General features: G+C 50.5%; 1 protein-coding gene across 7 annotated transcripts in view; it reads left to right on the top strand.

The window, feature by feature from the left end:
• The window catches only part of ATP9A (ATPase phospholipid transporting 9A (putative)), a 128,393-nt gene extending 111,761 nt beyond the window's left edge, over positions 1 to 16,632 (top strand). For 5 of the 7 annotated variants that reach the window (XM_055545321.1, XM_055545320.1, XM_055545319.1 and 2 more), the window contains 6 exons: positions 1,323 to 1,478; positions 5,541 to 5,605; positions 6,951 to 7,059; positions 7,860 to 7,917; positions 10,471 to 10,674; positions 11,949 to 16,632. In XM_055545321.1, coding sequence (XP_055401296.1) covers positions 1,323 to 1,478; positions 5,541 to 5,605; positions 6,951 to 7,059; positions 7,860 to 7,917; positions 10,471 to 10,674; positions 11,949 to 12,085 — 729 coding nt within the window. In that variant the 3' untranslated portion in view covers positions 12,086 to 16,632. Of the gene's footprint in view, positions 1 to 1,322; positions 1,479 to 5,540; positions 5,606 to 6,950; positions 7,060 to 7,859; positions 7,918 to 9,370; positions 9,743 to 10,470; positions 10,675 to 11,948 lie in introns of those variants that run through there. The other 2 variants (XM_055545322.1, XM_055545324.1) reach the window with 2 other exon arrangements.
• Positions 16,633 to 27,466: the final 10,834 nt, after the last annotated feature.

Raw genomic sequence — 27,466 nt, 5'->3', positions numbered from 1 at the left:
CCAGGTGGGCCACAGTCCACGGAGTCGCAGAGTCAGACATGACCTAGCGACCAAACAACAACAAGCAATATACGTGCACCTCATGCACACATGTGTTATTCTCATGTGTAATTTAACATTTAAAACATTGTACTATGTTTTTTTTAAATGAAACTTGCCTAAATCTGCTGTAGCTTAGATTTCTTTATACATCAGTACATGTAGATCCATCATTTTGTATATTTCCTCGAACTTTCTATTTTGAAAAATGTAACTCCTTCAGAAAAGTCGAGCTAGGACAGTGAGCACCTGTTTACTCTTTGCTTTGATTTACCAGTTATTCGCGTTTGTCACATGCTCCTTCTCCTTCCCTCTCGCTCTCAATCAGCTGAAAGTAAGTTGCAGATGTTACCCCCTCAGTGCTTCAGGGTGGATTCTTAAGAAAGAGGGCATTTTTCTACATACGCAAAATAGCATCGCCACAAGTGTACCGTTGATGTATGACGATAGTATGTAATATTCATGGTCTCATTTCTCCAAGGGTCCCCAAAATGTTTAGAAAGGAAATCTCCGGAAGCGGTAGATGCTCACACCCTGCGTTTACGTGCGCGCTTCACGTCTGTACTCTCCTCTAGTGGAGAACACGTCTCTCCGCCTGTTTTGTGGGAGAGGCGGTGTATTTCAGGACGTTGGTTTCTGAAGCGTTCAGGCAGCTGGAGCACAATCCCATGACGTCTGTGGGCCGGGTGGCTTTGCTTATGGTTCTGAGTTTTTGGTGTAAGGGGCGCATAAGAGGAGTTTGTGCCTTCCCGTTCACCACCAGGAGGCCGTGATGTCCATCTGTCCCATTGATAGCATCTGTCATGTGCCTTTAAAGAATCCCATAATATGGCTGCACTCTAAAGTATTTCCAGTTCTGTGAATGTGCAAAGCTGTGTTTGGGAATGTTCAATTTAGTACCATCGGGAGCATCGGCTGCCCCCACCCCGCCCCATACGTTTAACTCTTAAGGGAGCGGAGTGCTCACTGCCTGTCTTGGAATGATTCTTTGCTCCTGACTCCCATTATGGGTTGGGCCTAACCCCCAAGGCTTAATACTAGATCCGTTTGACCTCCCAATTATGACTATCTGTGCTTTGGAATGTTTTTTATTTAAATAAATTCCTCTTTTAAAATCAGATTTAGACTCAGACCACCAACTGTGTATAGCTGGAAACCAAAGAATTTCTTTATTGAAGTTCTTCCTTACCAGCATCTTGCTTTTTCAATTAAAAAAAAAAAACATGTGTTTGCCTTGACCTCCCGTGCGCCTGATGGCTCCTGATTTCGACGTGCGGTCCCAGGAGGGCAAGCAGGCTTCGCTGGCCGCCGACTTCTCCGTCACTCAGTTCCGGCACCTCGGCCGCCTGCTCATGGTGCACGGCCGCAACAGCTACAAGCGCTCGGCCGCCCTCAGCCAGTTCGTCATCCACAGGAGCCTCTGCATCAGCGCCATGCAGGTGGGCACGCGGGCACGGGGGGCTGCTCTGGAGAGTGCCTGAGAAGCAGCTTTGGAACAGTGACCCCGCCGGGCCAGTTTCAGCCCTCCTCTCTGCACCGCTTCCCCCGCAACTCCGAAAGAGCTGGCGCGCCTGCCTGGAGCCCTCCTGCGTGGGGGCCAAGGCTGTGCTTGCTCTGCAGCGCGTCAGCGGTGGGGCCTGGCCGGGGCACGAGATGGACGGTGGTGTAGGTGACCTGGGTTCGTGTATCGGGATGCGTTGTCATCCTTAGTCTGCCAGAGAGAAGGACGCAGAGGTAAACGCCAAATGAATACTCCAGCTCGGAGTTTTCCGCATGCAGAATCGAGGACCGACAGAAAGCAGCCATAGACAAGCAGTGTGCTTTCTTTGAGAGCGTCCTGTACCCTGGGGGCTAAGTGTTCAGAGCGCAGGGCACTTGCTGTCTTCACTGTAGTCTGTGCCCATGCTTCAGATGGGGAGGCTGAGGCTCAGTGAGGGCGAGGAATCGGCACAGTATCCCTCAGGGATTTAGTCCACCCAGGCAGGGGCCCCTGGTGCCTGCCCTGTGAGTCCAGGTCTCCCCTCTGCCCTCCATTCTGGGGGATGCTTGGTGAGAGTGGGGCAGCCCAGGGCACCTCAGCTCTGTCGCCAGCGCAGCCCGGCTGGGAGTCCAGCGTGCTCCTGGCAGTTGTCCATCCTCTCGGGGAGTTGAAAGTGTTCATCGCTCAGTCGTCTCCGACTCTTTGTGACCCCATGGACTGTAGCCCATCAGGCTCCTCTGTCCGTGAAATTCTCCAGGGTAGAACACTGTACTGGGTTGCCATTTCTTCCTCCAGGGGATCTTCCTGACCTAGGGGTCAGACCCAGGGAGTAACATCTTGCTTTTCACAAAGGATTCTAGAATGTATAAGGTATCTTCCTGCCTTCTGTCCCCCCAGCTCCTTCATAGTCTGTCGTCGGGCCGTGGCAGTGAAGTCGTGGTAGGGAGGAGGCCCAAAGCGGGGAAAGAAAACATTCTGGGTGTTGAACATCTGTTGGCTGATTTTCTTCCTCGGGCATTTAGGTGAAAAAGAGCCCCAGTTAAGTGGTGAGAACTTAGGAATGTTACATCTTGGAACCTGTATCCCCAGGTGTCTCTGAGATCTTGAGCAAGTCACCTAACTCCGGGCTTCGGTCTTTCCATCTGTCAAGGGGGCATCACTCTGTTCAAGGGTCTTGGCCCTGGCCCCGCAGAGAGGGCTACTTGAGAAGCAGAGAGTTTTATTAAGGCATCAAGTGCTGAAGGCATCCTTAATTACAAATAAAAGCAAAACAGGCTAATGTGTAAAGCTAAGGTGAGGTTTTATCCTTTTACTTTTTTATTGTGGTAAAAGTCACGTAAAACATCATTTAAACTGCATGTAACCGCGCACTTCAGCGGCACTGAGTACAGCGTTCACACAGTTGTGTGATTCTCATCATCGTCCGTCTCCTGAATTTCTCACTTTCCTAAACTGAAACTCCGCCCATTAAGCACCAATTCCCCGTTCCTCCTCCCAGCCCCTGGGATCTGCCAGTGCGCTTTCTGACTCTCTGAATTTGACTATTTTAGGTTAAGGTGTTGTTTTAATTTGTGGGAAGCTGTTTAATTGTATGCGTAGGACACCCCGCCTTCAGGCTCGAGTGCTGCTGCCCGATGCACGTGAGGACTCCCCTCCACTGGCTCATCTGTGCATCTGCGGGCTGGGCTGGGGGCGGTTCTGTTTTCAATATCTATTGCACTTATGACTGAAGGAGCTTTAAAGTCATTTTCATCAACACGATCACAAGGCTAACAGCTGCCGTGGTTCCTCAGGCCACATCTGTACTCGCACGTCACGTGAGCTCATCAGTCAGACTGGGTGCTGTCATGGTTTTAATCACTGGGAGATTAATCAGCTCATTCCCGGGCAAACACACACAAGCTGGCCTGGATGAATTTACTTCTGTAATGCCCGTGTGTTACCATAAACATGGGTTCAGAGAAAAACAGTTCTAGCGTGAGGAATTGTTCTTTGTGCTATCGAGGGAAAAACAAACAAACCATCCCTTCATCCCCAGTAAAAAACCCCTTAACCCTGTTCACTGTGCCAAAAGTAACTGGCTGAGAGAGTCCCCTTAGAACTGCACCTTGACAGTGGCCTCTGAGATGGATGAAGATACAGCGTGTTTATTTTCCACAGTGCTGTTTCCAGGGTAAGGCGGCGTGTTCAGTCTGGCCCATTTAGAGAAAGAGGTTCCTGACTGATTTGCAAAACTGAACACCAGGATTCTTGACCACCTTCTAGCCCTCCTTCCTGGGCAGCAGCCTGTGTGAGAAATCATCTGAAAGGAGGCTTTCACCTTTCATTTCTGAAGTCACAACCAGGGCAGAGCCAGGCTGCTCGTGACCATGGCCCTCGATGCCACCTGCGTCCTGAGCTCTGTACCAAGCCAAGGCCCACGACAGGTGATGAGGGGGAGAGGTCTCTGGTTCCATGCTCTTTCTAGCCACTAGGCTGGCCCAGCCTTTTCTTCCATTTGTTGTTCAGCCACTCAGTTGTGTCTGACTCTTTGCAACCCCATGGACTGCAGCACGCCAGGCTTCCTTATCCTTCACTATCTCCTGGAGCTTGCTCAAACTCATGTCCATCGAGTCGGTGATGACATCCAGCGATCTCATCCTCTGTCCTCCCCTTCTCTTCCTGCCCTCAGTCTTTCCCGGCATCAGGGTCTTCTCCAGTCAGTCATCTCTTCGCATCAGGTGGCCCAAGTACTGGAGCTTCAATGTCAGCACCAGTCCTTCCAGTGAATATTCAGGGTTGATCTCCTTTAGCATGGACTGGTTGGATCTCCTTGCTGTCCAAGGGTCTCTCAAGAGTCTTGTTCAGCACCACAATTCAAAAGCATCAATTCTTTGGTGCTCAGCCTTCTTTATAGTCCAATTCTCACATCTGTACATGACCACTGGAAAAACCAAAGCTTTGATTAGACAGACCTTTGTTGGCAAAGTGATGTCTCTGCTTTTTAATATGCTGTCTAGATCGGTCATAGCTTTTCTTCCAAGGAGCAAGCGTCTTTTAATTTCATGGCTGCAGTCACCGTCCACAGTGATTTTCTTCCATGTTCAGTTTTTAAAATCCTTCAGGCAACAGCTGTCCCTGGCCTCCGGTAGGTTTTGTACTAATTAACTTAGGCGGTCACTTTGCTTCTGTTGGGGTCAGTAGATGTTCAGAGAAGGAAGTAACAGAGCGTCAAGCCTGGTTTTATCTCCCCAGCCAATTTTTCATTGCTAATATTTTCCAAATCAGGAAGCAGACATTACAGCAGGGGTTGGTAAATATCTTTATTGCTTTTGTCTGATTGCAAAAGTAGTAGGTGATGGGGTCTTTGTAAAAATTTCCAAGAAAAGTAGAACATGTAATATGAGAAGGGAAGCCTCTGTGATCCCACCCTCCAGGGTAACTGGTACATATCCTTAGGGTGGAGGATATTTTTCTGTGTCTGTTACCATGCACACGCCAGCTTGTTGATCGGTTGTATACCTAGAGAGGCAGTGGTTTTGAGCCGTTGGGTGTGTGGGTTCTGGGGACAGCACAGGGCTTGAATCCTGCAGGGCCATTTATCTGCTCACTTTCCCCTTCTATGATGTAGGCGGTATTAGGACATGATCTCATGGGTTGTTGTGGAGACTCACCGAGATCAGATACAAGGTATTCCCAGGTCCGGCTTGTGTGTAAGTTAAATGTTTACAGAGGAGCTGAGAGTGGACCCTGGAGCTAAACCCTCTGCTGTGACTCCTGGCTCTGTCCCTTGTGAGCTGTGCTATCTTGGGCAAGTCACTTAAGCTCCCTGTGCCTCACTTCCCTCACCTGTAGGATGGGTACAATGATAATAGCACCTCCTTTTTAGGGTTGCTGTGGGAGTTAAATGAGCTGATAGCTTAAAGCACTGCAACAGGCAGGCGTAAAATAAGCACTCTGTGAGTGTTGATGCCGTTTTTGATACAGACACAGGGGCTTTGCTTACAGTTTTTGGTAACGTCCTTTTCTTTCCTTGGCACAGGCTGTGTTTTCCTCCGTGTTTTACTTCGCCTCCGTCCCCCTCTATCAAGGATTCCTCATCATTGGGTAAGAAAGTCCAGGCAAAGTATTAATTTTTAATGAGCCACCCCTAAAACACTGCAGAAGAAGGAAGACGCGTTGTGTTAAAGACGCCTTGGTCCCCAAGTCAAGGCTGGTCTGGCAGTCTGGTTTAGAGCCTTCTTGAGTTGATACAATTTTGAACTGATGAGCTCGTAACCAGACTGCGGAGGTGGAGTCCAGTCTGTTTGTGGTCCCTCTGTACCTGATAACTGAACAGTGCTTGCCTGCAAGAGCCTGAGGTTATCAGATAATTGGCAGCCAGGCAAAACTGAAGTCCCTGAGGGGTCTTAGGAAAAGCAGAGAGAGGGGATCTGGGAAGGACCCTCGTTGCCATGGCTGCCTGCAGCGAGCGCCTGCTGGTGAGTCTGAGGCAGCCAGAGCCTGGCTCCCGGGGGCACATGCCCCCGTGACCTACGCTGTCCCTTGGACGTTTGCTGCCGTCATATCCACCCCTGTTCCTGACCTGGAATTTGTGGTGTTCCTTTTGACCTTTTCAGAGGATGTGCTGGTCTCTGAATTACGCAGGGAGGTGGAGTCTGGTTTCCACCCGCCCCAGGTAGATGCTGGTAGGGCGGCTGGTTACCAAGGTGGGAGGCACAGAGGGGCCGGCTGGTCCCAGGGCCATCTTACAAAGTGTGTCTTCTGACGTTCAGCCTGAGAGCCGGCACTGGGGTTCTGCCTGCTTCTAACTGGGGAAAACGGCCTGCCCTTTGTCAGGCCCTGGAACCGTGGCGGAACCTGCCAGATCAGAGCCAGGGCTTTAGGCTCCACGTGCCTCCCCGGGACCTGGTCCCCCTTCCCTCGGGTTTCATCTGCTCGCTTCCCCCTACCTGCGTGGCTCTGGCCACGTGGGCTGCCTCACTGCTTTTCGCACAGGACAGACACACTTCCACCTCGGGGCCTCTGCCCTTGCTGCTGTGTCCACCTGGGAGGCTCCTCCCTGGACACCGACACGGCCACCCCCTCTCCTCTTGTGGACGTTTCCTCAACCGTCTCATCTCCCGCCCACCTTCTCTGCAATCACACCATCTCACCCCGTGTCTTGTTGCCTCTTCCCCCTCGTGTTTCCCTCCTCAGCTCCTTACCTCCAACGCACAACACGGTTTACCGAGGTTGTTTTTTGACTCCCAGCACGGGAGCATTCTGAAGGCAGGCGATTTTGTCTGCTTTGCATCTCGCATCTCCAGGGCTTCACACCGGCCCTAGCGTGCTCCAGGCGCTCCGTGCACAGTTGTTCAATGGAGCGGTGGAGCTGGTCTCCAGAGGCGGGGGGCACCTGGCTGGTGTTCCACTGGCTGGCTCTTCGCTGAGGGGATCTTCTTTCTCGCAGGTACTCCACCATCTATACCATGTTTCCCGTGTTTTCTCTGGTTCTGGACAAAGATGTCAAGTCGGAAGTGGCCATGCTGTACCCCGAGCTCTACAAAGACCTGCTCAAGGTTCCCCAGGCGCCTGCTGGCTTCCTCCTCCAGCCCTGTTTCCTCCTCCCTTCCTGCTTCCTTCCTTCCCACCCTCCCTGCTGCTTTATTTAAATTATAAATTAACATGTATTTAATGCAGCATGTTTGCCTTCTATAGGCAAATGTTTTCTGACTTAACCCACAAAGCTATTCTATGGCTGTGGTCACGTCTTTATTTTTATGATACATTTCTTAGACCTTTTCTCACCCTGTCAGCAGAAGGTATAGTATAGACGCTACTCAAATTGTTCAAAGACCTCACCTTTCTGCTTCTTTTACCGTATTTCACACGGACGCTCCACGTCTGATGTGAATACACATGGACTGATGGCTTTCTTTTGAGAGGAAGGCGTGGGGGCTTTTCGTTTTTCTTAAACTGTTGTATGCACACGTAGACTGTTAAACCGTAACACTGATACGTCAACAGAAAACAAGCCCCTCATACCTTTTTACAAGCCCCTGACAGTTCTGTTCTGCAGCTGCTCCTTGTGCCCCTGGAAATGCTCTTATGTACCATCCAGAAAAACCTGTGTGTGTGTGTAATTGCATTTTTTTGTCCTCAAGGAATTTTTAATAAGGAGCAGCTTTATTACATCTAAAATCACTTCTCTTTAAAAAAAAATGTCATTTCTCTAATGCATTTCGATGTGTGTGAGCCACTGTTCCCATGAAAACAGGCAGATTGTCTTGTCTGGCTGGCGGAGGGGCGTCTGAAGGCAGCTGGCGCCCTGGCTGAGCCCCGCCCGCTGACCCGCCCTGTCTCTTCCTCTCTCGTTCAGGGACGGCCACTGTCTTACAAGACGTTCTTGATATGGGTTTTGATCAGCATCTATCAAGGTAAGGATGGGCAAAACCACCGGCTGTCTTGTGCTCTGGCCTTGGCCTGAGGGTCAAATTTCCTGTGCTGTGTCTGTAGAACATGAAGAGAAAGAGCTAGAATCTTGAGACAGCAGTCAGGAGCATGGCATTGGGCCCCCGGAAGCCCCCTCTGCAAGTCCTGAGGACATGGTCGTGGGGCCCAGAGTCGCACGTGTGAGGTGGTGCTGCCAGCTGAACTGAGACAAAATCAGAGAAAGAACTAGTCGCTCAGTCGTGTCCCACACTTTGTGACCCCATGGACTGTAGCCCGCCAGGCTCCTCTGTCCATAGGATTTTCCAGGCAAGAACACTGGAGTGAGTTGCCATTCCCTTCTCCTGGGGATCTTCCCCACCCAGAGATCGAAACTGGGTCTCCTGCATTGCATGCAGATTCTTTACGCCCAAACCCCCAGGGAAGCCCAGAGAAAAACGTAACCAATACTAATCAAAGCTTGCCGGGGGGAGGGGGTGTTGGAGTCACTATAACAAAAAATGCTTGCTTTCTGGGATGTCCTGATAGGTTTTCTGAGGTCCAGCTTTAGTTTTTTAACAACGTATTTACTTCCGCGGGCTCCAGAGAGGGTCCGGTCCCTCAGACTAGAGGCTTTGTGAGATGATTTACTGGAATATGGAAAGGAAATATCAGGCCCTCTTTGTATATACTTTTTTCTCCCTCTGTTTAGAATTTCTGTTTATTGGTGTGTTTTGTAATGTATCTGATATATTTGTACAGTGGGCCTGCTTTCTATGTCTTTCTGCACAGGTACACATGGATAGTTCACAAATACATATCGTCCGTTAGGGATTCATGCTTAGTGCTTTTTACTGATGAGGTGATGTGCAGCTAAAAAGCGTAGCAATCATCGCATTTGTCGGTGAGAGGCTACCCTGTCTTTTTGATAGGTGTAGCCAAGTGACGTGTGTATCTGGTTGAAGAAAGCAGAGCCAGTGTGAAAGTTCACAATACCAGGCAGTGGCGCTTTCCTGCACCCCTCTACCCCCAGCTCTGTTGTGATAGACTCACCTGAGCTTCAGGGCTTCACAGTCTCCTGGCCCTGCTCTTAAGCAGTGGCCTCACATAGCTAGGGTGTTTGATCAACACGAGACATTGTCCGTTCAGTTCCTGCAATTCTGGATGAAAAGGTGCTTATCTAGACTCTCCCCCACTTTGCTTTCTCTTCTCAGCATGGGTGCAGAATTTTTCAAGTGTCTCTCAGCTGCCTGTTTCTTTCGTGCATGTTTTTGGGGTGGGTGGGAGGTAGAAGAGCCGAAACATACCATTTACCGTCATGACTCTTTTGAAGTACCCAGTTCAGCAGTGTTCAGTATATTCCCGTTGTTGTGAAACCAGTCTCCAGAACCTTCTCAGCTTTGAAAACAGAAACTGTGTGATCTGTCCAGCAGCAAACACGCCTTTCCCTCCTCCCCGCAGCTCCTTGGTAATCCCCGTTCCCCTCTGTGTCTATGAACATGACTACGTCAGAGCCCTGGTATCAGTGGATCCCACAGTATTTGTTCTTCAGTGGCTGGCCACGTCTGTCATTTCAAATAAAGTAGAAAAACCTCTGTCTCTTGTTCCACCCAATCCAGATAGTTACCCCCTCCTTCTGCCTCTTTTCCTGTCTTTCCTATCTAGCTTTTCCTCTCCCTCCTGGGGATCAGCGCTCAATTGCATATAAGTCAGAAGCAGTGTAGCAGAACTAGGGACTTCCCTGGCTGTCCAGCGGTTAAAACTCATGCTTCCAGGGGTGTGAGTGTGATCCCTGGTTGGGCAACTAAGATCCCACATGCTGCGCAGCATGGCCAAAAAATTTAAAAGGAAAAAAAAAGGAACATAGGAAAACTAGGATCTGCTGCCTGTCTTTCAAACCTCCGTGAAGGCCCTCTCATTACCGTCCTTGACCAAATGGTACCCTTTGTGTCTAAATGCAGAGGAGAGGGGTCAGACTGGGCGACCAGGCTGTGTCCTGGGGGGAGGGGGGCATCGGCGTCCAGCAGGGGGGCTGCGGGGTCGACATGAGCCCCTCCCATGCGGACCCCCTCCCCACGGGGACCCTTCAGGCAGACCCCCTCCCCACGTGGACTCCCTCCCCTACGCGGACCCCCTCCCCATGCGGAACCCCCCCACGCAGCGGACCTCCTCCCACGTGGACCCCCTCCTCATGTGGACCCGTGCCCCACACAGACTCCCCCACACGGGACCCCCACCCCACGGGGACCCCCCCAGGCGAACCCCCTCCCCACGCGGACCCCCCCCCACGGACCCCCTCCCCACGCGGACCCCCCACGCGGATCTCCTCCCACACGTGGACCCCCTCCCCCACGCGGACCCGCGCTCCACGTGGGACTCCCACGCAGACCCCCCCCACACGGACCCCCTCCCACGCGGACCCCTCCCACGCGGACCCGCACCCCAGGCGAACCCCCTCCTCACGCGAACCCCCTCCCCCACGTGGAGCCCCTCCCGACGCGGACACCCCTCCCCACGTGGACCCCCCCACGCAGACCCCCTCCCACATGGACCCCCCGCAGGGAGCACCATCATGTACGGGGCGCTGCTGCTGTTCGAATCAGAGTTCGTGCACATCGTGGCCATCTCCTTCACGTCGCTCATCCTCACGGAGCTGCTCATGGTGGCCCTGACCATCCAGACCTGGCACTGGCTGATGACGGTGGCCGAGCTGCTCAGCCTGGCCTGCTACATCGCCTCCCTGGTGTTCCTCCATGAGTTCATCGGTAAGAGCCCTGCCCACCCCTAACGCAGACACACACAGCCTGCCCATCGGGTCGAGGGGTCTCAACTTGGGAAGGGAGGCGGCCCCTCGTGGCCTGGGCCCTGTGTCCAGCAGGCCTTTGCACTCAGCAGCCCTCCTTGTCTCACTGGCATCCCGTGGGGCAAGGGACCGTTGACAGTCGGCCTCCTGGAACTGAGGCCGGTGGGCGTGATCTCAGTGCTGAGTGTGGTCTTTAAACCACGCCCCATGCCCACTGGCTTAGAAGGGGATTTGTTTAATGTGAGGACCTGTTGGGCTTTCTCCAGGGAGCTGGTCACCGTGCTGGGCTCCGTGGAGCTGGTGCGCCAAGTCAGGCTTGCTGGAGAGTAAGTGACAGTCAGCAGGACTTAACACTGCTCTTGGCTCGAGAAGCTCTGCCTTATCGCAAAGGCATCTTCCATCCTGCCTCTTGTTTATCAGCAAACTGCTCCTTAAGATTTTGATAAAGCAGCATTCCAACGGAAGGTGAAGTCTTAGAACAGTTTCACACTCACTTGAAAAGCCTCCCTTCGGGTTTTGTGAGCACCTACATGTGCGTTTCAGTGCTTGACTCCAGGGAGTCACAGAGGCTTGCCAGACAAGCCTGCCCCCAGGAGCTTCAGTCATTGCTTTAGACGTGGACCTGCCCTAGGACTGGGCAAGCAGCCCATGGGGGGGGGGGGGGGAGGGCTTCGGCGTGGCACTTAGTAGGTGCTTACTCAGTGCCCACTGCATTTCCCCAGCTTCTGCTCAAGAGGCAGGGGAGATGCCCCCAGTTCTGCTGGTACTCACTAGCTGTCGCTCCTCTCCCAAAAACCACCTAACCACAGGGACGACTGTCCTGCAGCCAGGAGGGGATCTCATGCCAGCTCCCCTGCCCCCAAGGTCATGCTCGTCCTGACCAGGGGTCTCCACCCCCTCGTTCCGCCCTCAGACCTGGCTCCAGCTTCTGTGACTATTGCCGAGATGAAGGCAAAAAGGCGCTCCGAAGCAGAACCATGTTGTTTGAGTGTCTCTTTCTGCCAGGTTTAGAAAGAAAAACCTCCAGCTGTCAGATTCCAAACCAAAAGCACCTGGAAGGCCCCGCCCCCTCACCCCCCACGCCATAGTGTTCTTTTCCCAGTTGTTGAAAGTAGCATTTCACGGAAGATCCGGAAGCCGCAGAAGCAAGTCAGAGGGAGGAGGGGAGCGCAGCTGTCCGGCCGACGGCCGCGCGCCCCCTACCCCCGCCCACCGCTGTGCTCTGTCTGCCCGCAGACGTGTACTTCATCGCCACGCTGTCCTTCCTGTGGAAAGTGTCCGTCATCACCCTGGTCAGCTGTCTGCCCCTCTACGTCCTCAAGTACCTGCGACGACGATTCTCGCCTCCCAGCTACTCGAAGCTCACGTCCTAGGCCGAGCGCGGGAGGGGACCCCGGGCTGCGCACACGCCTGGCGGGCAGAGTCCAAGCCGCTTTCTGTCGACCTCCGCCCGGGGACTGTGCGGGCCCGCCGCCGAGGCTCTGGGCTTCTGCGGAGCCGTGGCCTGGCACACGCAGGAGGCAGGCGCCCGAGGGCCCCCACAGGCCTGTCTGAGCCCCTGGCGGTTCACGGAGGACTGAACGTGACTCTGAAACCCCGTGGCCCAGCCAAGAGGTTGGCGCGTGCGTCGCCGTGCAGGCTTCCTTACGACTTGAATTTCGTTGTCCTGTGCTAAAAGTTTCTGTCCAGTTGAAAACCGTAGAGGGTTTCATGTTGTTGTTTTAAACCATCCCAATGTGTGTGCACTTTTTACATTTTTCTGCCCTTAAGATAACTGGTTTCAGAGAAAGATAGAGCTCCTGGTGTCGGTTTGGGGGAAAAGACGGTGCTGTTTGGTTAAAATAGTTAAGCAGACGGTAATCTAAGTTTTGAAACACTAAATATCCTCTCGAAGGCAGCCTGGCTTGTTGAAACGGCTCTGGATTCCTGGAATTACAAAAAAGCTATGAGAAGGGAGTGAGAGAGGCACGTTATCCTTCCCCCAGCTCAGCGTCTACAGCCCCGCCGTTCACGTTAACATCACCTACCACCTCGTAAAGAATTTCAAAAGTGTTATCTTGCTTCGTTTAGGACCTGGTAACAATTACAAAGCCCGTGGCTATCTGAGGACACCCTGGGACTTCTTTCTTTTTCAGCAGGAAACGTGCCCCTGGGCGGCCCCTCGACCTGCCGACAGCGTGACGAGAGACGCAGCTAATTCTTTAGACGGCGTCGCACATGTGGCTCAGACCCTCCCAGTCCGAGGTGGAAAGGTCAGGGACAGGAGTCTTGACGTCCACAGGAGTCTGTTTCCGGTTAGGAGGAGTTGCTGAGGACGCAGCGACCAAGGGGGACGTGTCTTAGCATGTTGCGGGTCCTCGGTGGCAGCCTTGAGTGAGGAGCCTGGGGTGGGGGAAGGCCTGGGCTGCAGCTCTGCAGTCTGGGCTCGCTTGTACTGCCTCCGGATTTCAAGGGAAGCTTGCTCAAAGGCAGCCGCGAGTGGAGATTCCTCTCCCCGACCAGGGTGGGGCCCTTGCGCGGCTGTTTCCTATAAAGCCATGGCTTCTGGTTTCAGAGGAAGAAGAGACTTTGCAAGCGCTGGCCGTGGCCCGGCAAAGCTTTCTTGGGTTTTCAAGTCGCTCCCTCCAGAAGCCACATGTGCGTGCCAGAAGGGTTAGGTTGGTGGATCTGCAAGAGCTGATCGTGCTTGAGATCTTAGATTTGTGATTAATTCTTTCTGACTGTGTCCCCTCCAGCTCTTTGGCCTGGTTCTTTTTGTGCTTCAGAAGTGTAAGTTATGGCCACCCCCCCAACGGGTAAGCCCGCTCTTGCATTGCTGGGGACATCAGGTCCTTGCCTTTGGACCGCTTGATACACTGATGTATTTCCATTGCCCTCTTAAAACTTTATAGAATGACAGTAAGTTGCAGGCGTTGCTAAATTGACTATGACATCACTTCTATTTTTGTTTCCAAGATTCTGCAGTTTTGCGAGATTTTTCCCATTCTGTCCCAGCCATTTCTGCCCCACAGGAAATAAATGTTGCATTAAATGAATGGTTATTTAGGAAGAAGATCTTGCTCCAAAACTTTGAGAAAGGATGAGCCAGTCTGACGTCTTTGCTGGGTGATTTTATGTGGTTTCAGAGGTGGGGCGGGAGGAAGGTGTGCTCAGCGTTCTCGCACCTGTCTGTCTGTCTGGAAGTCAGCCCTGTCGACTCAGGAGTCTGGAGGTCCTTCTCCCCTTTCTCAAACCCTGACCTTGACCTTGTTCACAGACAGGTGATGGCTTCCACAGGAAGGTCTCCTGGAACCCTCAATAGGAAATGTTTAGATTAACAGCAGAGATGGGGAATGAAGATGGTCTCTTGGGATTTTTTTTTACTTCCCAACTTTGATGGAGGTGCTTGAGTTGACTTGAGTAAACTCCTTACTGGCATCTGAGAGGGAGAAAAGGTCGCAGGGGAGTGGAGGAAGCCGTGCCTGGAGGTTGCACGTGCTCCTTTGTGCTGTGCACAAACCCGCTCGCTCGGTCTCTCGACCACACCCCGGTGGAGGCAGCCAAAAGCTGAGGATCCAACGTGCGAGTGGAGACGGGAGACCGTGGCCACCTCGGAGAGCCACCCGGCCGGCAGGCAGCCTGTTCCCACCACCTGCAGGAGTGCTGATAGGAAAACACACGCTCCACTTCTCAAATGCTGGAGACCCGCAGGGTGGGAGCCATGAGTCAGCTGAGGGTACTGGATCCTGACCTGCACACATCAGACGTAATCCTATAGAGCCGGTACACACGGGTGCTTCCCGGCTTAGCCTCTCTGTGGGCAGAAGACAAGGACAGAAGCAAAACCCCCCGTTTTACAGGAAGCTCCTGAGTCATAAACCTCAAGCATAAGAATTCTGTTCACCACCTGGGAAGGAATTTAGGAAGCGCCGTTGACAGCTTGGAGGTCCCCTTACCTTGGAACTCAGTGGCCCCCAAGTCTCCCACAGCCAATTTGATTGGAAGCCAGAGACCCCCCCCCCACCCCCTCCCCGGCACACAGGCACAGTGCTGTTTAAAGACTTTCCTTCAAAGTTTAACAAAAAAAAAAAATGACACCTCCTCCTGCCCTACAACAATACTAGATATTTCTTTTGTTATTGATGATGATTTGTCTTGTCTTTTTTGGCGATGGTGGTGTGTGTAGGCAGGTGAGCAGTCCGTTTGGTGTGTCTTTTCCCTCCTCCGTTCCCTCCTCCCTTTCTCCGGGGGAATGACCGGACAAGCTTCTCTGGCTTGAGTGACTTCCTGTCTCCGCCTGCCTTGATGCCCGTTTTGAGAGCCTGTATGTGCTCATGTGTGTTCCCAGTGGTGCTTGGTGAGGCTGGTCACACTGACTCGGGCTGCTTGGGGCAAAGGACGTTTCCCCGAAGCGAAGAAGGGCAAGCCAGGGAGCACCTACACTTTGGAGCAGGACCATCTGTTTACAGCCACCTGGAGCTGGGAGGCTGAGAGCTGAGATTCCTCCCGCTTCATTGTATCCAGATCCCAGACTGACTTTCCTAGCGAAACCCTTTTCTGTAGCAGTGATGTTAAATGCCGGCGTCTGCTTACCCTTTTCCCCGTATGGTTTCCGCTGAAAATTTAGACTCTGCTGACAGTACTTTTGAATGTATTTTGAGCTTTTGTGCTCACTGGGAACTGACACGATCATGCCTATTTTTCCTTCTCCAGACTTTTGCTTTCATACTTTTGTTTGGTTTTTCCAAGGGTGGGGATGGAACGCCCTTGAGCGTTTATGGGGCAGCATTTTAAACCTCCGCCAAAATTGCAAATGGGACCTATATGTTCTTCTGCTCCATCCTTTTTAAGGCCAACACCCGTCAGCCATTTTTATCTTTGACCTTTTTTGCGTGTTTGGAGTGTGTGTGTGTGTGTGTGTGTGAACATGACGTCACCTCAAGTGTTTGAAAGACATGCTTGGTTTTCACTGTGTTGGAATCCTGTCAGTGATGGTTTTCTTTTGCATTAAGAAATATGCAAGGAGCTTTGCAAAGGCAACAGACTTTATTTCTCTCACCTTCTTTTAACGTAAAGCATTTTTTTTTGTCGTTTATATATACTTCTTAGGAAACAGTTCCATGAATTATGTCCACTCTCTCTTAGGAAAATGTGTGTATGTTACGCTTTTGTGCGCAACCCAGAAGCACGTGGGCAGTGTGGTGGCACTCGGGGATTTGCAGGATCTTCTCCAGCCAGCACCTTGTGCCCGGGAGTCTGGTCTTCGCCATCACAGTGTGGCTGGAGGCACTGTCTGTCGGTGTTGCTGGGCAATGTCCGTGAATATTGTATTTGTTGGGGGGCAGCTGGGGAGGGGACATGGTATTTGCAAAAAAAAAAAAAAAATTGTGGCTCATTTATTACTCTGTTGTCATGGGTCTGACTGTGAATTCCTCTAGGGCTCCTTGACTTCCTCATTAGTAGATTATCTGTAACCCTCACGGCAAATATTCACCAGGACAGCGTTTTTTGATTAGAGAGGAGCTCTGGTACAGAACTTGAATTTAGCAGGAACTCCCAGATGATACACATTCTTGATCCCTTGATGACACACATGTGATCCTGCGTGATTCTGAACGGTTCTGTTTTCATTGTGTGCCAGCGTGGCCCGTTGCTGTTGCCCAATAAAGCTTGTGTACTTTATGCCTTCGGGGATCATTTTAATTTGTGCGGAAACATGAAATTCTGGTGTCAGAATGAGAGATTTTTATGAGAATGCTATTTTGTGTGTGTCTTGTGGTACATAAAAAGTAAAGAGCTTTTTCTCTGGGTAAAGAACTATTTCAATTTCAGCAAAAAAAAACCCCCACAAATCCATGCATTATTTATTATTCTGTACTGTTGCCTATTCCAGACATGTTAGAACTTTAAAAAATGATCTCTATTAAAAAAGGCAAACATTTATGATTCATATTTATTTACACCCACAGTCTTTGATTGCTTTGAGTATGTTTTATTGGGGGCTTCCCTGGTGGCTCAGTGGTAAAGAATCCGTCTACCAATGCAGAATACATGGGTTCAATCCCTGAGTCCGAAAGATCCCCCGGAGGAGAAAATGGCAACTCATTCCAGCATTCTTGCCCGGAAAATCCCCTAGACAGAGGAGCCTGGCGGGCTACATACAGTCTATGGAGTCACAAAGAATCAGACACAACTGAGCAACCAAACAACCACCTTTTGTTAAGTGACAGAAGATTCAGGATCACAGTCACTTAAGTTTTAGGGAAAAGATGTTTTGAAGCTATTGTTTAGAATGCAGAGGACATTGTGTTTCATTCAACATGTTTGTCAACCAGGGGCGATTTTGTCCTGCAGGGGACACGGGCAATGTCTGCAGTCATTTTTGGTTGTCACAGCTTGGGGGGTGTGCTCCGCTGGGATCCAGCGAGGACCGTGCAGGGATGCTGCAGGTCATCCTCCATGTCACCAGGCAAGCACACCCACCACAGAGGATCACCCAACCCAGTGTCCTAAGTGTTGAGGCTGAGAAACCCACGCGCAACCCGCACACGTCAGTTCTGCCCTCTGTAGGAGCCTTCATTTCCAGAGGAGCCCAGCAGTATGAACTCCTTGTCTCCAGAAGCCAGTTAGCATCCAATGGGTCAAATGTTTTAATTAGCAGCTCTTAGCAGTGCAGGCTGCTGGTGTCCTCTCGCTGGCTGTCAGCTGAAAGGGCCGTTCTCAGTTGACGGATTAGAGAGGGGATTGTACGTTAGCTGTGCCCCCGTCAACGGCGGCTCCCTGGGCCCATGGGGGACGCATGCGCTCCAGGGCAGAGGGACGGTACTTTTCCTAACCGCATGCGGTCGATGTAAAGGCTTCAGACCACACTTGCCTGCTGTGAAATTCCATGACCGTGCAGGCACTGCTCCCGCCGCGCCGCTAGGGGGCACCTGAGGATCAAAAGACCTTTCTATTTCCTGTTTTCACCAGCCCGCCGGGCCCTCCATACCCGACTGCTGTTTCAAGATGCTGCTTTCATAGCTTCAGAATTTTATTTCATGGCCAACGGCTCCCTTAAAAACAGACATTTCTTTTTATGTTGTTGACCGGACTGTTTTGCTGGACTTAGCTTGAAAAAAAAAAAACAAAAAACAAAAAACACTCCAGCAAGATGGGAGCAGGGTGAGATGAATATTTATTTGGTCTCATATATTTGCATTTTTGAATAATTGGCAACTGGGAAGCCCTGCCCTCCTCGCTGCTCTTTGGGCTAATAAGGTTTAGAGACGAAATGTTCCATCACCCCAAGTACTTTAGCTGTTTTTGTTATGAAACTTTTCAGGGTGACATGAAACCCTGCGGTATTTGTGAGCTGATCTGTAAATGATGGATTTGCTCACCTCAAAATAGAACTGTAGTCGCTCCAGACTTTCCACAAGTCGGAGCACAGTAACAGAATTCATTCAGGACTTGCTAATTTCCTACTTTAAATGGGTTACATAACAGAGCGTCCCGCCTTCTCGCCTCTCAAAACTGCCCATGAAGTGATGGTGAGATGTATCGTTAAAAGCTAGAAATAGCTTTGCTAAACTCTGGGAAAAAGATGAGTTTTTTTTTTTTTTTTTTTTTTTCCTTCTAATAGTCCCCCCTTCCCTTTTCTCATCCAAACATTGCATAATGTTAAAAAAAAAAAAAAAAAAAAAGTCAAATCTTTCCGTGGGATTTAATTTCGTTCTCCATGTGGCTGTGGTCGAGGGGTAACTTAAATACTTTGGGGGCTGGCAGATTTTTGGAGGGTCACGCACTCCCGGATCAGTTTTCATCTGAAGCTTTAGCAGAGAAAGACACCCGATCCTGGGGTTTTTCCCCTTCCCTCCCCACCGCCTTTTGTGGATGAGTTATCTACAACGTAGCATCTTTTCAGAAAGCCTGCCTTCTTGTAGGAATGCCAGAGTAAAGCCACACTCCACTTTCCATATTGAGGTTTTGATTTTGAAATGGATTTGCCTTAAAATTTGGGGTAACTGAATCATATGTAAAGTCCCCAGCCCCACAACGTACGTTCAGTGACCAGCCGGGTCTCATATCTTAGAACTCAACCTGCAGGTTCTTTTGCTTATGTCGGGAGTTTGGTGTTTCCAAGAGATTTAAGAACTTTTTTTTTTTTTTTTCCCTTTTATTGGGTCTAGATAAACCCAGGAATATATATTATTTTATTTCCTTCCAGAAAGATTGCCGAATCCAAATAATGAGGGATCAGAGTTGTGTGGAATATACTGATATTTTCATTCATTCTTTTGCTAAATATTTACTGAGCACCTACTATGTGCTGGGTACTATTCTTTGGGCTGGAGGCACAGGGGAGAACAAGATGGATAATCCCCGCCCTCGTAATGATTATCGTCTTCTGTGTGGGAGAGACAGGGGACATGCAGATACAGACTCCAATGTCCTCCAAAGAAAGCAGGGCGAAGGGGAGACAGAGGGATGATCTGGTATAAGTAAGGAGAGAGGAAGTGATGGGGTCAGAGAAGAGCCCTTCGGGGTGGACTGCTGGCACAGAAGCCTGAAGGATGGGAGGAAAGGAACCGGGGGAAGTGGTGTTCAAGTAGCAGGGTGTGCAAAGGCCCTGGGGTTGAAAAGGCTGGGTGTGTTGGAGGAGCAGAAAAGAGGGCGCATGGCCAGGGTGCTGAGATGAGGGCGGGGAGGCAGATGTGCCCCCCACCCCCGTCCGTGGCATCCAGACTGAGGGCTATGAGAACCAAGCAAGCGTGTTAAAGTTGGCTCGTGAGTGTGTCAGAAGCTGAACTGTGTCCGAGGGGCCCACTGACCCATCCCTCCCTGTCTCTGTCTCCACCTCTGTGTTCCAAGGGGGTTCCGGTGAGACCATTCCCACTGGAGTCAGCCCTCGCCCATGCCGACTTTCTGCATGACTTCACTGGCATGAGCGACACTAACTCTGACATAAGGGGGAGAAGAAGCTGGTCCTTGGCTGAAGTTTCCTCTTGCTTTTCCAGCAAATACTACAAAGGGTCTCTGTTCAGCCCCGCCTGGGGTGCTGTGGGCAGAGCTGATTGTTCTCAGGCAAGCCCTGGAAAGCCGGCCACCCCGATTGAGAAGGTGAGTCTGAAGGAAGAACCAGTAGAAGGTACTTAACTGGGTCACGTTCTCTGAAGCTGCCACATTTCTTGAGTGTGCCCATTTGGGCTGGATTTCGAAGAGGAAGCCCTTTGCAGTCATGAACTGCGTGCGGGAACCCAGGCTGTGTTCAAATTCCTCCTGAAGAAAGAAATAATAACGAGAAACAGGCTGTGGAAAAGAATGTAGTTAGTGTCTTAAAGATGGGCAAATATTCATTCTCATTTGTCCCTTTATGTGAAACAGATTTTTTAAAAGGCAATTGGAGTAGCTAACAACATCCAGAGCCCTGCTGATTCGAGTGGGGCTGAGGGTGGGGGCTCCCCTCGGCCCACACGACTAATCAGACCCAAGAAAAGAGGTGAGCTGATTAGCCTGGAAGTTGCACAGGAATTCTTCAAAGACACGGCCAGTAATTAGAGTGTAAGATGCTGCTCGCTATGCACATAACTTAGCATAATTTTATTAGGCAGCTCATCATCACCAGAATTAAAGAAAATCAAGCCAGAAAAAAAAAAAAACCTGCTAGCCAGGCAGCCTGATGCAGACGTGGAGACTCTCGCTCCAAAACAGCTTCGTGCTTGAGAGGGACACCAGGGGAGACGCCACCTTTCTTCTGGGCCTGATGGTGGGCGGGAGGAGAATGAATGCAATGGCCTTTTAGGGGATGGGCTGGAATTCGGTGGGGCGGGCGGGCAGCAAAGGGCACCATGCCCGGGACCCAGCTGGGATGAGACAGACCCAAATACCCATCCCCACACCTACTGAGTGAACCGAGGCTGATGCCTTAAGTTCTCTGAGCTTCAGTTCCTTGCCTGCTGTTAGGAATGGGAGCCCCACCTGTGAGGCCAGCCGCGAGGCTCAGGACACAGCTGTGGTCTTCATTCCAAGTGGAGGGCGGGCTACAGATAGGGGGTTGGGTGTCTCTTCCAAGCTCCAAGTCCTTCACAGAAATGGGCTACTGTGCATGTTTTTTTCCCAACCTTGAGGTCACCTGTGTGGATAGAGGTTTTGAAAGATTTCAGACTCTGGGCACAGAGGTCATATCCCGCCTTGACTCTCGCCACGCCTTCCTTGACTTCACAGGTGCTTTCCCTTCAGAAGGCCCTGCTCTGAGCGGCCCCTCTTCCCCAACCCACTCCTTCCAAGACGCAGTACTCGGCATAGGACACCCACCTGCCCGCCTTGCGCGGGGCTGACCTGGACATCCCTGCCCGGGGCTCACACCCCTGCAGGACTGGGGGTAGATGGAGCCAAAGAGGATGTCCCCCAGGCTGTACAGACTCAGCAACTTGGAGTGGAGAATGAGAGCGGATCAGTCATTGGATTGGCAAGTCATTTAACACATTTTGTTTTTGTTTTTTTTTTTTAACATGAAAACAGATTAATAGAGCAGAGGGCAAAATCTGCTTGAGTTTGAAAAAATAAACCAGGAGACTTGAGAGAAGTGAAGGGGAGTGGGTGACGGGAGCCCATGCTGGGGGTGCTTCCTCCTGGGCTGGGCTCTTGAGGGTCGTGGAGGGGCGGCTCGGGAGGGACTGACTTCCGGTTTTGTCCTCAGCCAGCCCGGGACCTGGCCCATGGCGAGGGTTCCATAAACCTTTGTGACTTTGAGTTTGCTTTTTTATGGTGGTAAAACTTACCCAAAGCGTACCATTTTAAACCTTTTAAAGTGTACGGTTCGGTGGCGTTAAGTCATTGAGTTGTTGTTTTTTGTTTTTATTGGGATGTAGTTCATTTACAATGTTGTGGTCCCTGAGTTTTAAGAGTGGGCTCAGGAAGATTCAGGAACCGGACGTGGAAAAAGTGGGCCTTGCTGCGTTGCGACGTTTTACGGGTGAAAGTGCTTTCCCACCTGTCCCTGTCCCTGTTTCTGTGATTGGGAGGTGGTGGTACCCTCAATTTGCAGATGAGAAAAGCGTCGTTGAGAGAGACTACGGTTGAAGCGGGGCCACCGAACAACATAAGTATTCACAGCACTGTTCTCAGGTGCCATAAAGGGGAAGCACTCCAGCTGTCCATCAGCTGATGAATGGGTGAACAAGATGTAGTCTGTCCATTGCTAAGGAATGCTCTCCAGCCTTAAAAAGGAGCGAGGCTCTGACATGGCACAACATGGGTGGACCTTGAAAGCACTGCCGACTGAAATACACCCGTCACTACAGGCCACACAGGACTTCCCTGGCGGCTCAGCTGGTAAAGAGTCCGCCTGCAACGCGGGAGACCCTGGTTCAATTCCTGGGTCGGGAAGATCCGCTGGAGAAACGATAGGCTACCCGCTCCAGTATTCTTGGGCTTCCCTGGTGGCTCAACTGGTAAAGAATCCACCTGCAATGCGGAAGGCCTGGGTTCGATCCCTGGGTTGGGAAGATACCCTGGAGAAGGGAAAGGCTACCCACTCCATTATTCTGGCCTGGAGATTTCCATGGACTGTAAAGTCCATGGGGTCGCAAATAGGACACAGCTGAGCGACTTTCACTTTCATAGGCCACATATCGTGTGATTCCGTAGTTATATGAAAAGTCCAGAAGGGGCAACTCTCTAAAGACAGAAAGACGGTCGGAAGGTGGGGGAAGGTGGGGGTGACTTTTATTGGGTGTCTTATGTTCTAAAATTCGATTGTGATGATGGTTGTACGTACACTAAAACATTAATTATACACCATATAGGGGTGTATAACTTCTATTATATTTTCTAGTATATAACGTGTGTCAATTCTGCAAAAAAACAAAAAAACCAAGCCCTGCCAAACTGTGTCCAGAGTGGCTGTGCCGGTTTCCCATTCCACAGCAGCAACAGGAGGGCTCCGGCTGCTCCGTGTCTTCGGTGGCACTTGCTGTTGTCCCTTCATTTTGTCATTCTGATAGACGTGTGGTGGTCTCTCTTCATCATTTTTAACTGTATGTTCCTAACGGTTGGTAACATCAAACATCTTATCATCTCCTTGGTTGCCACCCACGTCTTCTTTGGTGAAACGTTCCTGTTTTCTCCTTGTTGAATTCTGAGAATTCTTTGTGTGTTCCATATGGAAGTATATTGTTGATTATGTGACCTGCAAAAAATGTTTGCCCACCTGTAGCTTGTCACGTCATTGGCTTTGTTGTCAGTATTTCTCATCCTAGCCACTCTGGGGGGGTGCATGGTGGTATCTCACTGTGGTTCTAATTTACATCAGATCATTTCTTAGCCTGGTGTGTGGGGTCTTGGTTCAACAGCAGCTCTGGTTTTGTGCAAAGTGCTTTATATACAGAACCTTTCTGAAGAGGGAGAGACTGTCATTATCTTTTCTACCAGCAAGGTTTGAAGAGATTCCGTGACTGGCTCAAGGTCACACAGGTCCTAGTTAAGAGATGGGGAAGGATAGGAACTCAGGTCTGTTGTCTTAAAGACAGCTGCCCGTTTGGAGCTATAATCCCCTTTAACCCTCAACTTCAGGCTCCTGGTAAAACGAAGAGCCTGACTTCTGTCCAACAAGCTGCATTCTGTAATGCTCGTCATGAGAGGTGGAGAATGCCAACGAGGACGACGCATGCCCTGTTTACCTGACTCCCGTCATTCCCAGGGACCCTTCTCACCTCCACCCCTGACACAGCAGCCCCCAGGAAGTTGCCACATCCTCTGGCTGCTGTCATTGTGGCTGTCCCCACCTTCTAATTATGAGCAGAGTCAGCCCTGAGATGGGGTAGAGGTCTCAAGTCATGAGTCATCTCAGGGGTGTTGTCATAAGTAAGAGATCCCCTGGGGTGTCGAGGGGTGCCATTCAACATTCACGAGCGCCTGTTGGATGCCAGGCAGCTTCTGGGCCCTGGGGATGTGACATTCATGGCCCCCCCTCTGAAGGAGCTTTTGTCTTATTTGGAGGAGAAACAAGCATCACTAAATCTTTGATCAGATATCCCTTCTCAGAGAGGCCTTTCCTGACCTCCATATCTAGCTTCCCCTGTAGCTCCCTAACACTTTGCCACGCTCAGTAGCTCAGGCGTGTGACCCCATGGACTGTAGCCCGGCAGGCTCCTCTGCCCGTGGGATTCTCCAGGCAAGAATACTGGAGTGGGTTGCCATGCCCTCCTCCAGGGGATCTTCCCGACCCAGGGATCGAACCTGTGTCTCCTGCATTGGCAGGCAGATTCTTTACCCATTTAGCCACCTGGGAAGCCCCTCCTTACCCCTTACCCTGCTGTATTTGTCCTCAGGCACTTAGGACTATTAGAGCCCTTTTTTTTTTTTTTTTCCGGTTGTTTTCTGGGTTTTTTTTCCAGTATTGCCCACTAAAATGTATGCTCTTGACTTATTTGCTATTCTGAGTACCTAGAAAAAGGTCACACACAGTGAGCGTTCAATAAATGTGGAGTGAATACGTGAAGTAAGCAAATAAGGTAATTGCATTTTGCAATGATGACTGATGAAATTCAATCAGGGTATCATTAGGGAGACTGACTGGAGTGGGGTAGGGGTGAGGGATAAGGACTGTATATAGCTATCTCAGACTTGGTGGCCAGGGAAAGGTGAATTTTGAGCTTGAATCTGAAAGTTGAAAGAAACCAGGATTCCTAGATATGAGAAATAAGAGTATTGGAGGCAGAGGAAAAGCATGTGCAAATGCCCTGTGGCAGGAAGTTCTCAGGGTATTGAGGAAGAGAAAGAGGAGCCATGGCCCCTGCGCTGATGAGTGGCAGGAAGTGAGTATTGTTATCTGGTAGAAAGGCATCCGTTTACCGCCCTGGGGCTGTCTCCACCAGGCCGGAGCTCACGGCCTTCTGACCTTTCCTGGCCAGCTTAGACAATGGACCTGCTGAAATTTCCATAGACCGAAATGTCAAGGATGTGGCTCATGCCCCAGACCACATTGCTTGCCCCAGGTATGACTGATTTTTTTTTTTCTCCAGGTCCAGGGTTGTGGCTTTTGGTAGCTGGATCAAACCATGAGAAAGCTCTTGATTCTTGAGAGAATATCCACTGGGCTCAGGAGATGCCTCTCACAAAAGACACTTCTGTGAACCACATGGCTTTCAAATGGGGCTGAGTGTGCTGTGTCTTCCACCTGTATTGTCTTATTGAGTCCTCACAGTAACTGTGTGGTTGGAATCAAACTCCTCTGACAGATAAGGAGAGCAAGATACACTTAGATTCCAGACCTGGCTTACTAACTCCTGTGAAATGCTGGGCAGATAATGTTAACTCCCTGTGAAATGCTGGGCAGATAATGTGCTCTGAGCCCGAGGTTTTTCATCTCTGTGTGTACATGCTGTTTGTTTAGTCTCTTAAGTTGTGTCCGACTCTTTTGCAACCCCATGGACTGTAGCCCGCCAGGCTCCTTTGTCCATAGGCGTTCCCAGACAAGAATACTGGAGTGGGTTGCCATTTCCTTCTCCAAGTGATCTTCCCGACCCAGGGATCAAACCCACATTTCCTGCACTGGCGAGCGGATTTTTGTTTTTGTTTTTTTACCACTGAGCTACCTTGGAAACCTGAGTGTATGCATGCCTAGTCCCTAATTGATAACGCTTGTTGGGAGAAATAAATGTATTGATATATGGGAGATGGCCAGCATGGCGCATGAACACATAAAGCCATCCTGTATCAGTTACAGCTCCATGTTTGCATACAACCAAAATCAGCGGTGGCAAAGCTTAGCCAAGAACTGGGGGAGGGAGGATTTATTGTCAGACTGGAGCTTGGGCTTGGAACAGACAGAACCAGGATATGCTGGGGATACAGCTAGCAGGAGCTAATCCACCTACAGTCAGGTTACTGCACCTTGTTTTATCACCTCTGGCTTTATTTAATCCATCAATAGACATGAGTCAATGGACATGAGTTTGAGCAGGTTCCGGGAGTTAGTGATGGACAGGGAAGCCTGGCGTGCTGCAGTCCATGGGGTCGCAGAGTCGGACACGACTGAGTGACTGAAATGAACTGAACTGAACCTCACATCACTCCAGAGTTAAAGTCCTGGTGGGAGAATCTGATGAATCCAGTTTGGGTTGCATGGCCAGGTATTTTGACTCACAGTTCCTCCAGATGGTCTACCATGGGGAAGAGGTAAGTTTTAAAAGGATTGTTTTTGTTTCATCAAGAAGAAAAGGCAAATGGACGTTTGGTGTTCAAAGAATAACTGCTCCTTACAGTATTAATGCTGGCTTTGTCCCTGAACTCCCTGATCCCTCTCTAGGTTTCGGTTCCCACTCTGAAATGAAGGCACTAAGTTCCACACCAGGGTGATCTCAGGGTCTCTGGTAGAATTTTAGAAAAATGAAGACACGTTCTTTTGATCAGCTTTGAAAACGTGTCCCGGAAGTCCCTCTTACATCTCATTGGCCAATACCAAGATACACGCCCACCCCTAAACCAATCACTGTTGAGAGAGGACCGCAGGATGACCAATCAGATTTGACCCCTGCTTTTCATTGTTCACGTGGCTCAGAAGGTTAAGAATCTGCCTGCAATGCAGGAGACATAGGTTTGATCCCTGGGTCAGGAAGATCCCCTGGAGAAGGAAATGGCAACCCACTCCAGAATTCTTGCCTGGAGAATCCCATGGACAGAGGAGCCTGGTGGGCTGCAGTCCATGGGGTCACAGTCAGACACGACTGAATGAGTAACACTTTTTCACTTTCTCCGAAGCCACCGTGGGAGAGGCAATTGACTGACCCCAGCATGGTCTGTAATGCTTTCTCTCTCGTTTGTTAGACGGACTTTTTGAACCAGTGAAGCTTGGGTGGTGGTCCTGGGGTCCTTCTCAGTCCGGAAGTAGCCATAAAGGTTGTGCCCTTACTGCTCCATGGAACAGCCCAGAGGGGCGCCATGCGTCACCTGCCAGGTAGCTCAGCCGCCCCAGGTATCAAACCTAGCTAAAATGTGCCAGAGCCAGCGGCGAACCTGGAGAAGAAAGAAACACCAGGTGGTAGCATCCAATAAATAAGGATTTGGGCTGAACTGAAAAACAAATCCACCTTCCAAGCACCGTGGCTGCACTGGTGTTGACTTGAGGCAGGTTTTAATTATGGTGCCAAGTAAGCTTGGCTGTGCAGGTTGGGGGCTGTCCCCAGCTCAGCTGTCAACTCCGCTTACCTTCCAGAGAGCTGACAGTTACATGGTGGCACTTTCCCACTCGTGTGTGACCTAACACAGCCACTCTTCTCAAAAGTCGGTAACTAAATTTGAGGTGCTGAAAGAAATATTGCAATTGAAATAATGCTTTAGGGAACATTTATGCGCCTTGGAGTGAATTAATGTCTCGGGGAAAAAAGGCCCTTCTCTAAGCACAAATATATACTTTTCGCATTCCTTTTTAGGCACCATGGATTTTAACAGCAGTGTAAATCAGATTTTACAGGCCACATATTTCAAGTATGGAGTTCATTAAATGTGTGAAATTTGACATTTGCTTCAGGGCGTGGCTAGGGTCCCTAGTAATGAATCACAAATTGTGTCGGGCTTTCTGATCAAGTTCAAGATGCTAAAACCCCTGTGGAGTTGCACAAAGAGGCAATTTCATTCCAAGCCTTCCCCAGCCTGATTTTCCCTCGAACCTCCCTTCATTGGATCGGGTCTTAATAGGCGATGTGGTTCCGCCATCCTTATTCAAATTGAGAAGCATGAGTCCCAGGTTCTTTTAATTGATTTCGGGGTGGTGTCAAGGCATTTGTTAATTC

Source organism: Bubalus kerabau, chromosome 13, assembly GCF_029407905.1.
Source record: "Bubalus kerabau isolate K-KA32 ecotype Philippines breed swamp buffalo chromosome 13, PCC_UOA_SB_1v2, whole genome shotgun sequence".
NCBI classification, from domain to species: domain Eukaryota; kingdom Metazoa; phylum Chordata; class Mammalia; order Artiodactyla; family Bovidae; genus Bubalus; species Bubalus kerabau.
The sequence above is the reverse complement of the archived record's forward strand: the minus strand, read 5'-3'. Positions and strand labels throughout refer to the sequence as shown.